Source organism: Falco rusticolus, chromosome 1 (assembly GCF_015220075.1).
Source record: "Falco rusticolus isolate bFalRus1 chromosome 1, bFalRus1.pri, whole genome shotgun sequence".
Classification (NCBI taxonomy): Eukaryota; Metazoa; Chordata; class Aves; order Falconiformes; family Falconidae; genus Falco; species Falco rusticolus.
In genome coordinates, this window is record NC_051187.1 from 102,405,526 (window position 1) to 102,421,040 (window position 15,515).

The 15,515-nt window shown below is 43.5% G+C and overlaps 1 protein-coding gene across 2 annotated transcripts in view; it reads left to right on the forward strand.

Annotated features, from left to right (window-relative positions):
- ADAMTS3 (ADAM metallopeptidase with thrombospondin type 1 motif 3) overlaps nucleotides 1–15,515 on the forward strand; it is a 132,480-nt gene that overhangs the window by 111,013 nt on the left and 5,952 nt on the right. For both annotated transcript variants that reach the window (XM_037392227.1, XM_037392237.1), the window contains exons 10-21: nucleotides 284–416; nucleotides 921–1,034; nucleotides 2,137–2,282; nucleotides 2,837–3,012; nucleotides 4,202–4,335; nucleotides 4,871–4,994; nucleotides 8,440–8,520; nucleotides 9,971–10,134; nucleotides 10,582–10,747; nucleotides 11,489–11,621; nucleotides 11,884–12,091; nucleotides 12,832–12,949. In XM_037392227.1, the coding sequence (XP_037248124.1) occupies nucleotides 284–416; nucleotides 921–1,034; nucleotides 2,137–2,282; nucleotides 2,837–3,012; nucleotides 4,202–4,335; nucleotides 4,871–4,994; nucleotides 8,440–8,520; nucleotides 9,971–10,134; nucleotides 10,582–10,747; nucleotides 11,489–11,621; nucleotides 11,884–12,091; nucleotides 12,832–12,949 (1,697 nt within the window). The remainder of the gene's footprint in view (nucleotides 1–283; nucleotides 417–920; nucleotides 1,035–2,136; nucleotides 2,283–2,836; nucleotides 3,013–4,201; nucleotides 4,336–4,870; nucleotides 4,995–8,439; nucleotides 8,521–9,970; nucleotides 10,135–10,581; nucleotides 10,748–11,488; nucleotides 11,622–11,883; nucleotides 12,092–12,831; nucleotides 12,950–15,515) is intronic.

The following is a 15,515-nucleotide window of genomic DNA, read 5'->3' on the forward strand; positions in this document are numbered from 1 at the left end:
GCAGGGAAGGGCTGGAGATGCCTCTCCACAGTCTCCACTAAATGCAGGGATTTTGCTGTAGGATCTTCCCATCCACTGCTCAGTCCCGCTGCACTAGGCGGTATTCCTTCAGAAGGGACTGTCGGTGCTTTGGGGAGCAATAACTATGTGAACAGGACAGAAAACAGGTTGTAGGAAAGGAGTATTGCCTTACTAAGAGTAAGTACTTTGACCTCCCTAATCAAAAAACCAAATCACTACATCTTCTTATGACTTTTTTTTTTTTCTGTGTTTCTTTCCACAGCTCTTACGACTGTCTCCTTGACGATCCTTTTGAACATGACTGGCCCAAGCTTCCTGAACTGCCAGGCATCAACTATTCCATGGATGAACAGTGCCGCTTTGATTTTGGCGTTGGCTATAAAATGTGCACAGCGGTATGTCCAAGGCAGTCATTGCAAAGACAAAACATTCATTCAGCAAGTTGGTGCCTGGCCTTATTTAAGAGCTGCAATATATGCATTTTGCTCCTAATTGAAGAGCAGTTAATGGAGTAGTTTAAACAGATCTATAAAGAGGAGAGTGATATTTATGGGTGAAACCCAGTCAGCTGGGTCATTTGGGTTAATGGTCAAATGGATGGCAGCACTGTCCATACGACACAGACCTGTGGTAGTGATCCTAAGGAAGAACGGAAAAAAACCCCTCATTTTCTTCCCATTTCTGGGTGTCTTTTTTCCTCTTCACACCAGCTCAAGGACGCAGGGAATAAGAACTGCCCTTTGCTTTCTGAAGATACTTTTGCCTTTTTCTTTTTGAAGATACTGTACTTACTGCTAGCCCTGTGCGTGAGATGAATTGACGGGGTGGGTTGAATCCTTATCTGAAAACTATTAATAATCTAATGTTGCATTTCATCACATAAATGTGCTGCGTTTCAGTTCCGAACCTTTGACCCATGCAAGCAGTTGTGGTGTAGCCATCCAGATAACCCGTATTTCTGTAAGACTAAGAAAGGACCTCCACTTGATGGGACAGAATGTGCCCCTGGAAAAGTGAGTATTGTGTTTTCACTATGTTTGTATTGAAAAAAAAAAACCCAAAACCCAAGCTGCATTCGTTTGGGTTGAAGGGCACAGAGGACAAGAGGGAATTGCCCAGCATCCCCTGGCAGGAGCCTGAGGAAGGGAAAAGAGGGAGGTGTGCTTTACCCCTGTGATATCCTGTGAACAGTACAAGGCTTACCCCAGTGCAGAGTAAATTTTGGATGTAGAAACCCCAGTTGAGGTGTAACCCATTCTCAGCCTCTTCTGTGGCCTTTTTGTTACGTTTTTTGGATTCTTGTCTCATCTGCAAAGTGTCCATAGAGCGTCTTTGGGAATCCATGGTAGCAGATAATGCTGTTACTGTAGGACTGCTTAGTGCTTGTGGTCCAGACATCCTGTGGCTAAATGTTTGTGTAGGCTTGGGATTAGCTCTTTATTTTTCCCTTTTAATACCCCATTAGTGGATGTCCTGCTACTGATTCATTTTTCATTATAAAATTACACGCAAATAAATGTTTGTTTAGCAAATTCAATGTATTTTGAGATACAGGAGAGCCAGTTATACCATCTGAGTATGTCCTAGCCAGCAGCAAAACAACACCCTGCCCACTGACTAGCCCTCTGTCCCAGCCTATTTGCATAAGTGATATTTGGCCACTTGAGGGGGGACACTTGGGGGAACCCAAAAAACCCCAGCCGATCCTCAGCAAAAACTTTATCCTGCTAATATCCAGAATATTAAAATTCCCTCAAAAAGGTGGTAGTGACTAAGACTCAAATGAAGCAAAACTTACTTAAGTGAAGAGGAGGGTGGAACGTATTGAGTTTCACGTCTCTTCCCATGGAAGTGTTCAGGCTCAGGTTCAGCAGAGCTGCCCGCCATTCATGGGGTGGGCTGCCTTCGGGGAGGATGGTCAGTTGCTCTTGGGCCCGAAGTACATCGGCCCTCACCCGCTTTGTCCCCCAGAAAGTCTCTGCTTGCAGCCCGTTCTCCACGACATCCCTTTGCCTGTGAGCTCACCTCTGTGTGCTTCTGATATTACTGCAATTCTGCGTTTGGTTTGGGTTTTGTTTCTGTTCTCATCTCTTGTCCTTGCCCAATTTCTCTCAGTGGTGCTATAAAGGTCACTGCATGTGGAAGAACACTAACCAGCTGAAGCAGGATGGCAACTGGGGACCCTGGACAAAGTTCGGCTCCTGCTCACGGACCTGTGGAACTGGAGTTCGCTTTCGGACACGCCAGTGCAACAATCCAATGTAGGTCTTTTGGCTGGCTGGTATTCCCAGTCAGCTGGGAATTGTAACAGCTGTCAGTTTAAATGATATTTGCGTTTTGGATGGAGTCCACCAAAACTCATGTTCTGTTCAAGCCCCTTGAAATACAGCTTTTTGCAGGGAGCCAGCATCATTTTTGGAGAATCCAATTATTTCCAGGGGAAAGCCTATGGAAAACTATCCCAATGATTTAGCTGATGTATGAGAGAGTGAAAAGTGTGTGAGCTCAGCAGGCTGTAGGATAGACCTAGATAATTCCTCATTGTAAACCGACTGCTGGCAGCATGTGTGTGCACATATATTACTTCTGAATTTCAGCAGATGCCTTGGGGATGCACGGGCAAGCGCTGAGGTTGTACTGCAAGTGTGTATCTGCAGTGTAACTGCTCTGTTTCCACTTCTGTCACTTCACACACCTTTTTTTTGCAAAATTGTCTCTTAAATTAGAGTGTGAAATTTCACGGAACACAGATGAAGAATCCCCAGAGCTAGTGGCCAGAGGGTTTTAGAATCGCTTGGATGTTTTCTCCTCGCAGGCCCGTCAATGGAGGTGAGGACTGCGCTGGTGTCAATTTTGAGTTCCAGCTTTGCAATACAGAGGAGTGTCCGAAGCACTTTGAGGACTTCAGAGCGCAGCAATGCCAGCAACGCAATTCCCACTTTGAGTATCAGAACAGCAAGCACCACTGGCTGCCATATGAACACCCTGACTGTAAGTTCTGTTATTTGCCTTTATTAGAAGTCAGGCCTGGAATCTCCCGCAGCTTGTGGGGGTCTTGTTCATCAGCTGTGCAGAAAGCAGGAATAAGCAGGGGGTGAGATGAAAAATCAGGAAGAAAGGATGGCTCCTGAAGGAAAGAACAGGTGCCCTGTGAGACAGCTGTCATTTCCCCAACCCTAGGCCAGCTAGCCTCTCCTGGCTTCATCGTCCTCTTGGTGAGGAGGTGATGCAGCAAGAGGCTTGAGGCTCCCAGCTCCTGCTGCAGAATAGCCGGTGGGTGATCACAGTGTGTGGTGCGCTGTGCTGTTGAGCTCTGGCTGGCTGCTGTTGGGGCAAAGAGTGGAAAGCTGTTGGTTGGGCTGTGAAGAACCCTTCCTGCACTCTCTGCTGCACAGCTCTTCATCTGCCTGAGTGCCAAGGGTCAACATCTGATGGTAGCCGCTGGAAGCATTAACATGTTTTTCTAATGGCACTACTTGAGAGGTCCTTCATAGTGTTTCCCCACTCTTCCTATTCCCCCACTCTTTTTATTTTCCCACACTTTTGTAGATCCATCTGCCTTGGCCTGATTCTGTCAGTCTTTGCTACTGACATTAATTCAACCCAGTAATTAACCTTGAGTGACAAGGACAGCTTGGAGCACAAAGACAGATTCCTAGTTCACTGAAAGGTGTTGCAGAGTTGCTGGCATTTTTTCCTCAGGGATCTCCTGAGATACCCTTTACACGGATGGCTAAGGAGTTAGACATTAACCAAGAAATACATGTTCAGCCAGTATTTTCAGAAAAGGATAAAGACAGATTAAATCCTCCGTGCTTTTCACCTGGCTTGTGCACCATCTTCTCATAGACTCATTTTTCTGCTGTCATGTTTCTGCGTCCTTGTGATTTTGTAAACTCAACCCTGTTGCCAGTAGGATCAGAATGAAAGCTGCTGTTGAGAACGCAGTCTTCGGAGCCTCTTTAGAGGGGAACTGGCTTCTGTGAGAAGGTCTGAAAGTGACAGGCCAGGCCTGTAATTCACAGAAAAGCAAATCAGTTGCCTTTTTCCCCACAGCTGTCTGTTAAAGGTCCTTTCTATCTCTGTTGTGTTCTCTTCACTCCTTTATTGGGATAGTTTTCTGAAGCATCTCTGGATTGCTGTTAATTTATACAGTTCCTCCTCTCTCCTTGCTACACAGCTAATAAGAGATGTCACCTGTACTGCCAATCAAAAGAAACGGGGGATGTTGCTTATATGAAACAGCTGGCGCATGATGGGACTCGCTGTTCCTATAAAGATCCCTACAGCATTTGCGTCCGTGGAGAATGTGTGGTGAGTGACAGCTTCCCAGGGTCACCGCTGAGTTTGAGCTGTGCCGTGTTACAGAACAACCTTGGTTAGTCAGTCAGAACGATGCAGAGATAAGGCTTTGCAGATGTTTCTGAATTATATATTTGCCACATCATATTCCTCATAATTCCTTGAGATTTAAATGAAATCAGAGCAATGGCACAGATCTGTTGCATGGAAATACTCCGCTTCTCTTTAACTGATGGTTTCATTTGCGTCTTTTTGCGCTTAGTTTCATGTCTGAAAAGAATTCTGTCTATTTTTCTGTCTTCCCTATCTTTCTTAGTCCTGAAGTACAGTGAATATAAAGCAAGAATCACTTCCTATTTTGCACATGAAAGCCATTATCCAGCACCAGATTTGCAAGTAATTTGTATTTCAATAAAATAGGTCAGTGTTGGATGGTAATTCCCTCGATGCATGGATTCTGTGATGGCCTCCCACCATAACTAAACTGACAATGACCAAGCCTTCTCTTTCGGTGTTTTGTTTTTTTTCCTGGCTCTTCGTTCTGCAGAAAGTGGGTTGTGACAAGGAAATCGGCTCTAACAAGGTTGAAGATAAGTGTGGCGTCTGCGGTGGGGATAACTCTCATTGCCGAACTGTGAAGGGAACCTTTACCCGCACTCCCAAAAAGCTTGGTAGGAATAGTATTTTGGATATAGTTTCTGTTGTCTCCGGTGTTTCTGTTGTACTTACTGCTTTTGCAGACCAGCAATGCAACCTACTTAAAGGTAGCAAAGTGCAAGTTGTGAGCTGATGTGCAAGAATAGTTTAGTCCCTGACTTTTCACAAGTTTTTCCTCTCAAACCTGAACTCTAGTTTTTTCAATGGAAGTCTGAATGTCTGTGCATATGAAATAAGCATATTGATCTTCATGTCAATTTTTTTTTATTATGCTTTCTCACAAATTACAGCCCTTCAGTCAAACAAACAAATTAAAAATCAATTCAGCTGAATTCTGAACCAAATATAAAAATGTTTTGGCAGGAGTCCTCATTTCTCATACCCTTTGCGTTGCATGACTGAGGTCCAGTGGAACACAGGATAGCATTCTCCTCGCTCAGAACTAAGAATGACCTGGTTAAAATTTTCAGACTGCGCTCTGGGGTGTTTTGCAACACATCTCATATCAATAGTAATTCAAGTTCTCCATGGTCGTCTTCAGAAATTTCTACTTCATCAGTTATTTGCTAAGCCGGGGCAGTACTACCTTGTACATTTTGCTGTGACTATCTGGTATTTTAAGGCTCCCCTGTATTGCTTCCCCCCCCAGCCCCCAGTCTGGGGACTACTCAGGGAAATATTTCTCCTGTATGACTAGGAACAGTTATTTTGGAAGTATTTGTCAGCTAGAACGAAGTGTTTTAAGACAGAGCAGAGAAAGACTGAGGGACAGCCAACCTGAATATCTGCGTTAACAGTTTAGAAGCTAGTAACTGCTGCCATGAAGCAAGCTTTACTGCAGCATTAATAATTACATGTGGACAGTGAGCAGACAATCTAAACTTGGACAGAGATAAGTTAGTGTGCGACTCTAACTAAAATACATAAAATATTCTGCTGAAAAAAGACTTACTAATTATTACAAGCCAATTGGAAAAGTTTACTTATTGTAATTACCAAATGACAGTAGAAAGCCTTTCTGAAAAGCATGGCTCCCTGGAGGCTGATGGATTGGACACGGAATAATGAAAGACTCCTTCAAACTTCGGGAGCATTGGACTTAAGACTATGACTTTCAGCCTCAGATACAAGCCTGCGTATTTCTGGAGTTGGCAGCTGCTGTGCTTTTCTTAAAAAAACAATCGGCAGAAATATGAGCTTAGCCTTCTAAGAGCATTTCTGATTTTTTCACTCAGAAAATGATTGGAATTTTGGGGGCAGAGAAGATAGTCGAGTCACAGCTTTGGATCCAGTCCAATAAGAGCTTTCTCTAACGAGTCTGGCTTCTGTTGCCTACACCAATGGTTTACAGCCTGTAGCTCGTGGTCCCCATGCTGCTGGAGCCTGCGGTTTGGCTTACTCCCTGGGGGATTAAGAGGGCAACCAAGAGGCCAGCAGCCACCAAAATATGCTACCAACCCCACCGCGTTCTGGCTCAGCACTTGTGCCTGTGGGCCACTGAGAGCCACCGCCTTGTCTGATGGTGTGATGCTGTGCAATCCGGTGTTTGCACAGCATTTTCAGCATCTGGAAAGCATGGCAATGCAGGGACAGAGCGCGCCAGGCGATAGCTCAGGGCAGACTGCTGTTAACCAGCCCCTTCTGTGCAGATGTTTATGAAAGTGATAGAAGTGTTTATGAAATGTTTATCGTTTTACCATAACTTTGGCAATCCTAGTCATTAAAAAGACTAATTGACCTCTTCCAACAGGAAAACATTTAAGCAAGAGGTGCCAAAAAGAATTCAAGTTTCTGGAAAATGAAATCTGCAAGTATCCAACTTAAAATCACCTACCTGATTTTTTACTGGTCTGACTTTCATTGACTATTAACATTTGCTAGATGTGTCTTAGTTCTGCTTTAAAGGCATTGGAACACAGAAGTAATTTATCCTTTACCCTTGTAAAGACCATCTGGCTGACAAACATAGTCAATGAAATAACAAGACTTGTCTCCCATAGCACTAATCACAGACGTTCTATTTAAGGGAAGACAAGAGGAGCATTTACATTGCCCAAAGGAGCTCGCAATATTTCCCTTTCTGAAACAAAGGAGTCTAAAAATATGCTGGGTAAGTGTCAAGTGCTTGTAGAAAGCGAGGCATCCATGGCAACTCGAGAGTTCTTGCCACAGTTCTCATCTCCACTTAGACATTGATAGATAATGCCAAATCAGGCAAAAGCTCTATGTTTCATATGCTCAAAAGACAATCAATGATAAGATTGGCAGATGCTGTTTGCGTAGTCACTCATCAGCCGAGACCATGATTTTGCACATTCCCAACTCTTCCTTTTCTTCACGTAGGTTTTCCAAGGAGCTGTAGTGTGTCAGGTGGATGACAAACTACCAATGTAGCCATTAGTCCCAGGATCCCCAGGGCGAAGCAGAATTACTTAAATGCTACATCTTGTGCTTGCAATGCATGAATAATAAAGCTGTTGTCATGTCTACGCTGCTCCTCTAGCAGGGCTGGATTACTTGGGAGGTTTGCATAGCACAGTACAAACCAGAGAAACTTACTTGGCTCTTAAAAAAGGGATCTACAGAGATACATCATCGTTAAATCTGCAGTTGTTTAACAGAATGTAATAGAAATATGAAAATACCATGCACTCAGAGTGCTTATGATGCTCTTGATTAAAACTTGATATAGAAGTACCTGTTGGCAGGTCTCTAGGAGAGATTTTAGTCTTCCTAATGACAATACTTACTTAATGTTACACTAATTATCTGCAGTTTGGACTGATAAATAACTGAAATTTAAAATAGGAATAATTTTCTTTGGAAACAACTTTTTACTTTTAGCTGTAGAGAGCTGATTTCAGCCCTTTCACTGAAGGAGCAGCAATTTGATTGATGCATTTTACATTCACAGTTGTAAATAGTTTGGGTTAACTTCCATAGAGACGAGCCTTTTTGGATGTGTAGCGACAATATGCTCTGTACTACGCCCACCTTTCTCCAGTCTTTGATGTCTCAGGAGTAAATAGACACACTCGAGACATTAATATCTAATGTGACAGTAAGTAAACTCAAATATAACAGCCTGGCTGATGAGTGATTTGGAAAAAATAATCAGGAAGACTTCTGGTTTTCCCCCCTCATTATGCTGAGGAACATAAGAAACATATTTTTGCCTGAATTGTTAATTGATATGGCTGATAGCAGTGTAGCTAGTCAAGTGACAAATAGATTTGTAACTGGTTTCTCTTCTCTCCCTGAAAGAGAAGAAACACAAGGAGGTCCCATCAAATACGTTACAAAACTATTTGCTCAGTTTCTTTTTGACACTGCTTCTCAGTTGGTGACGGATGCCGCCTTCTGCAAGTAGGAGCTAGATCACATAGGGCGCTCCTAACCATGGCTATTACTTTTTCTTTCCATCTGTGCTTTCTCCATTGACTACTACACATGCCAAAGGGTACCTTAAGATGTTTGATATCCCTCCTGGTGCTCGACATGTGTTTATCCAAGAAGACGAGGCTTCTCCTCACTTTCTTGGTAAGTGTTTCTCTCCTCAGGTTTGGCTTTGAGGCATGATGAGAAGCATGGGGCAGTCATGCAGTAGAACCTGAGAAATGAGATAACCAAATTAGTGTTTTGGGTAAATATGTGCATTCAAAATTGCATGTTAAGGACTGAGTCCTACAGCATAAGCTCAGCAAACATTTACTTCTCATTTGGGGTTTTTCAAAATATTAAACTGATCCCAATTTGCATGTTTACTAATGCAAGATCATAATCACTCACATTTAAATGGGCACTGCCAGAGTGAAAAATGGTGTATTTTATTATGTGAATCAAATCCAGTGTCTTTAAGCATTATTTGCTGCAGATCATAAGCGACAGCTAATTTAATGTAAAGAAGTTTGGGGAACTTGTGATATATTTGCAGTCCATTTCATTTCAGATTTTCCTCATGGAGGACAGTTCATACTGTTGTCAATCAATTTGTATCTTACCTCTTACCACTTTCTAATGCTCAGTGGGTTTTATCTCACAGGAGAAGGGTTAAATATGTGGATTTTAACAGCCTTTTAATCAGCTCCTCCTGTACTAGGGATAGTGACTCTCAGAGAAGCATAGCTCTGCTTTGGCAGCAAGTGGCTTCATGAAGCTACTCACTAGGTGCTGCAGAGCTCCTGCATTTGGATTACTATAATCACAGGAACTTGTAAGACTTGTGCATAGGTGGAAGGGGTTTTTATCGTGTTTTATGGTGCATTGGAAAAAGGTGTACAAAAGAAAAAATTAGTCTATCTTTCAGATTTCTAATGTATTGGCTTCCAGTTGAAGCCTCACAGTAAGAATCCCCACGCTGTGTGAGTTTTAAGATGTGGTGCAGGAACCCAAACCCAAGTAGTTTCCCAGGGGTTTAAATGCCCCGGCTCTTTGCTTACTGATTTTAGCATCTGATACGTACATCTGCATGCAAAAGAAATGAAAATGCATGGAAAAGTTGTCATTTTTGTTATCTGAGGAAAATAAGAAATGCACTTAAAGTCTGAGTTGTCTGTTGTAGGCATTGCCAGTAATACTGATTCTGGTCTTGGGCAAATAGGGAGGACAGGTGAGTCTCAAGACTTGATCTAAGTTCCTTGCTACCACCCGTGCTTCTTAGGAACAAAGCTAGTATGGGAAATGCACACATTTACGTGGGAAGAGGTGCTTCAGGCTGCCTCTAGTTCTGTATCTAATTGGCGTGGATAAAGAAGTAGAAAATCAAAGCAAATACACAAATGCATCTGTCAGCCAACTGGAATTCGGAGGCTGCATGAGGTGCCCTTGGAGGGCCTTTCTCTGAGCCAGAGTATCTACAGCACTTGCTAGCATGGTGGGGTTTTTTTGCAAAAGGCAGTTCTATAATATATCCCATTAAGTTTCATGTAAGCCACGGTGATTGCTGATGCTGCACAGGAGGCACGACTGGCACTGTTTTCAATCCTTTTAGCGATTAAGAACCAGGCAACAGGACACTATATCCTGAATGGGAAAGGGGAGGAGGCCAGATCCCGATCTTTCATCGACCTGGGCGTGGAGTGGGAGTACAACATAGAAGACGACATCGAAACTCTCCACACTGACGGGCCCCTGCATGACGCAGTGGTTGTGCTGGTAGGTTACATGCTGAGCAGTGGGAATACGGTGGGTTCATCATTTATAAGAAGTGCATGGCCAATGTGGGGCTGCATTGTTGGACACGAATGGGACACTTTCAGTGGACCAGAAAAGGGCATTGCATGTCAAACCATGTCTGACATCGGCCTTACTCTTTAGCTGAGTAACTGATGTGGCCACACCATCCTTTCATCCTAGGTGTTGGTGTCGTGCTTGGCCAGCTTTGAATGCTAACCTAGAAACCTATCTCAATGTCAGCGGCTCTGTGTTGATCTTACCACTCTTTGTGCTAACTGTAACAATAAAAGCCAGTTTTTTCCCTCCTATGAGTTAACTAGCAGTTTCCATGTTTCCCCTAAGAGCCAAGCCTTGGTTTCTTTACTTTGCAAAGGAAAAAGTAATAGCTCTGATTTTGTACCACTGTTTGCATTTGATTATTAATAGATCATTCCTCGGGAGAATGACACGAGATCTAGCCTGACTTACAAATACATCATTCACGAGGATTCAGTACCAACTATCAACAGCAACAACGTCCTCCAGGAAGAAATAGATACTTTTGAGTGGGCATTAAAGAGTTGGTCACAGTGCTCCAAACCCTGTGGTGGAGGTAAACAGATGACGTGACACCTTCTAGTAATAATGACAAATTACCAAAAGTGGAAAAGTAAAAGGGGGGGGAAGTGAATGCTGTAGAAACCTTGGCCTCCCCATTTTTTTTAAAAGCAGTTCTTTATTTAGGGTGCCCGAGCTTAAAATATGACTGCCTGTTTATTCAAAAGAGTCACACTTCCACCCTTGAAAAAAAAAAGTCCTTTGTAGGTGTTTACATTCAGTACCCAAAGCTACTTCGGAAGTACAGACTCAGGTGTTTATGCTACTGAGCGTTCCCTTTTGGTATGGACATTACTCTGACACAAAGAATGGGGAATGCAAATGTCAAAATAACTTTTAATTCTTACATACATCAGTCGAGCAGGTGATGTGTTCTGGTAGCAGAAGCCCTAAAATGACACTTGGGTTCCTTCCCAGGTAGCTGGTGACCTGCTGCTTGATGGTAAGGAGGTAATTTCTCCCCTGTTTGTACCATGGTTTGTGTGTGATGCAGAGGTGGGGCTGAGAGGTCATAACTGTCCCTTCTGGCCTTAAAAACCTCACGCGGTGTCATGTTATAAATAGCACCCACAGACCCCTGCGCAGCAACCTCATGCCTGCCAGCTGAGCAAATTGTGAACATGTTTAAATACTTCGTAAATGTCTATCATGTAAAACCATTTACTAGGCCATAAAACTTAAACCAAAAACTGTAACAAGGACCTCGTTTTCCTAATTTTTCCAAAATACTTTCCAGGGTTCCAGTACACCAAATATGGGTGCCGCAGGAAAAGTGATAACAAAATGGTTCATCGCAGCTTCTGTGAAGCCAGCAAAAAGCCAAAGCCCATTCGTAGAATGTGCAATCTTCAAGAGTGCACACAGCCTCTGTAAGTACATCTTGCACAAAGACACAAACGATTGCTCCTTGTGGTGGGTGTGGAAGTTAGCCCAAGCCAAATCTGGTAGGATGCTGACAGCTTTCTAGACTGGAGTTCCTGTGTTATGTTTTTTTCTACCTGTGTAAGAGTAGTTATTGACCTTATTGCGTGGTTCCATCACAATATTGTATACTAAGAGCTGCCTCACCTGGCAGCAGTATGGATAATAGGTAAAAGTTGTGACAGTGTCTTATTCCTTTTTACTTCCCAGCTGGGCAACAGATGAGTGGGAATACTGCACAAAAACCTGTGGGAGTTCAGGCTACCAGATCCGTACCGTGCGGTGCATTCAGCCCCTTCATGATGGTGCAAACCGCTCCGTCCATTTCAAGTACTGTAGTGGAGATCGCCCCGACAGTCGCCGGCCGTGCAACCGGGTACCGTGCCCTGCGCAGTGGAAAGCTGGACCCTGGTCTGAGGTAGGCAAGCAGTAGTCACAAGTTAGTAATGTACCTTTGCTACTATCTCATGCCTCCCAAGTCAGATCTGCGCCTGGGCTGAAAGCTCTGGACTGCTCCGGACAGTTTCCCAAAACCTAAAAATCTGCAGCAGATGATGACTTCCAGCTTCATGGGCTTCTGCCACTCTCCAGGCTTCTCCAGAAAGCAGCAAGGAAAACGTTCACAATATCAGATAGACAGTCCTGCAGAACACATGTTGAAATTTTGCTTGCTTTTCTCCAAGTTTCCAACTTCTCACTTTCCCCACTTCTGAGGATAGCATAACATTTTTTAACCAGCTTGGACTGGTTTGGAATCACAGAGTTTCTGCAAGTGTTGATATTGTTGTACTGACTTAGGAGCAAGCAGCTGAACCCTACAGCTGACTCGGCGAACACTGAGCTTTCTCTGCCCTTTGTATTCTCTTTAGGTTACGCGGTCAAAATAGGTATCGGCTACAGGAGGAATAAATAGCAAAGTTCAGAATACACTCTAATAATACATTTAACATTACAGAAAGCAAGAACCAAGTTAAAAACCACCCTCCTCCTCTGCATATTTCTCCATAACATCAGCCTTCATTCATGTCTGCTTTCAAAACAAATTGCTGGAATGTGTAGCCTGACCTGAAAGCCAACCTTGGGCTATTTTAGACACATTAATTTCTGCACATTGCTGTGAAAGCTGAATGTCCTGAATTTCTTGTGTCTGTTTCGTAGTGTTCTGTGACCTGCGGGGAGGGAACCGAGACCCGGCAGATCATGTGCCGTGCTGGTGACCAGTGTGATGGAGAAAAGCCAGAGTCAGTGAGGGTTTGTAAACTCGCTCCCTGTAATGGTAAGAGAGCCGTCTTAAAAATGACTGCATTAACAATTCCTGGCGCAGTGCAGCCGGGGGAGATAGCATGGTGCTGGGCTGAAATGTTAGACACAGATTTCATCCCTGAGTGAATTCCAGTGAAAACTAAAAGACCTATATTTAGGTCTGAATAAAAGTTAAGCTTTCTGTGTTCATGGTACAGGTTTCTAAGGCAAGGCAGAGCCTACACTTAGAGCAGGTAGTGTGCACACCAAACGTGTACTGTGTTTTAAAAGCTATTCCACTGCCAGGTGACAACCACACACCACCGATCATCTCTCACATGCTAGAAAACACACCCTTCCTCAGAGATTTTTCCTTCTTTTTTCCAGCTAAAGGCACCTTGTCATTTAGTCCAGCGTGTTACTGCTAACATGGCTGCAGGTAAACAGGCTGAAATGGGGGGTTTAAACATGTTAGCCTAAGTTGTGTGTACAAGAATCTCTGCTAAAGGTGAACGGCAATCCAAAGTAAACTCGGCTCAACTTCTAAATGCCGGGAAAAGTTTTGCAAGTCTGCCAATTGAAAATGAAAAAAAAAACCAACCCAAAAAACCCCAACAACCCAAACATAAAAATGGAACCACAGAGCATTAATGAGGTTCCTGGGAATCTCATGACAGTGTTCTCCTAGAATTGTTCAAACAGATTTTTAAGTTGGTTTTATGACAGCAAAGTGTTTCTTCCTTTGGGTCCTTGACTCTGTAAGATTTGGGGTTTGTTTGTTTTTTAAATCCCTCACGGTAGTCCTGACACGCTGATCACTACGTGGTAGAAGAAAAAAAGTAAGAGTTCTTAGAAGGCGCAGCGTGTTTTCCCACAGAGCACATCGAATTGCTTCCCGCAAGTCTGGTAGATGTGTCTGCTTTTGCCCGTACTTGTCTTCTGCCAGCATAAGAACTCCGAGCAGGAAACAATTCTGGGAGCAATGAAAAATTATAAAAGCTGTATCCACTAGGTGGGAGCAAATCCTTATCTATGACTGTAAACAAGATCCAAAAACTTGGTTTTGACTGGTGATAAAAATATTTCCAAACTGAAATAAATGAGGGCTACATCTTTGCAAAACTATTCACGTAGTTTTGATCTTGTGCCTTAAAGTATCACCTTAAGAATCTGTGCTTTAAGCATCAGTTGACATTTCCTTGAATAGCCAGCGTTACATTCCTACCTTTCAAAATCAAGCAGCACACCATCTTTTTTCTCCTTGTGAGAGTGCTACATCTCTTTCGCTGTAAATAATACTGAGAGCCCGGTGCCACTGGCCTGTAAGACCCACTTGTATGGGATATAAGCAACAGATGGCCTTGTACGGGGCCATTTACAAATTGCAGTTGCACTACATTGGTTAATACTCACTGTATTTTTAGAGGTTTTGATGTTTAATATGCACCCATCTCGCATGCCCCGGTGACTGAAGGATTTATGTGGTGAAAGGAGGAGGGGTGTCTAACAGCGTTCTGAAACGCTACGTGCATTTGCTAAAGAGAGAGGTCACAGCCGCGCACTGCAACAGCTATTAACAATGCGTGAACTAATGGCCACTGATATATGTGGCCTCGGTGCAGCAAACCTATAGCACGAGCTGCGCTTTATGGAAGCACTGTGAGCCATGAGGGCATGGACAGGTACACCGGGCCAAGTCCCTCACACCCCTGACAAAGCCGCAGGGTCCCTGTGGGTTCTGTTCCTTGGCCACGCTACACCCGCCTCTCTGCTTTGAGCTCAGAGCTCCCTGCTCTGCTCGGGGCTTTGGGACGAAACTTTTACCGAGCAGTAAGCAGCTGACAGTGTTCTTCCAGACCACACGGTTTCTTTTTCACCACACTTTTCTGATGTGGTTTCTACCACGTTCTATATATTTGGGGGGAATACAGCTAAAATATCGATAGCATTCTGTAATATTTATGTAGAGAAACTCTTTACACATGGTCATGCGTGGCATTCCTTTACTTCTAAATCTGTATAGCCTTGATTACTATTTTGCTTTTCAGGGCTTTAGTCTCAGCCATCAGTCTGTATCAGGTGGTTTTGACAAATGATTTACTGCCTACACGCAAGGTTGCTGAGAGTTGAACCTTAGCGGGGTTGTCATGAATATTTGCCACAGTTGGTGTGATTGCTTTTGCGCTACGTGGCGTATGAGCATTTTTCTTCCATTTCATTAAAAAAACATATGCCTGCCTAAGGGAGAAGAGCCACCAGGTCTTCCACGGTATACCTTGGTGGAGCCGAGTCTCATAGTGTGGAAAAATGAGGACATCTCCATAGGTATTTCATTTGAACTTTATATGCCTCTGTGATTAGGAGACAGGTGGCAGGATTTTATCCTGCAATAATCTGAGCAGCAGTCACATTTCTGTGGCTGGGCCAGATTAAAAGAAGGGATTTTGTGGTGTTCAGATGAACAGATGAGCTCTGTGTAAGAACCTGTATAAAACAGACCCTGAGAAGGGCTTGATATGAGCTGTCCCTGCTTCACAACACAAGATACTGAATGAAGAAGAAAACATGTTTTTAAATTGCAGTCCCTAAATCCCAATTTT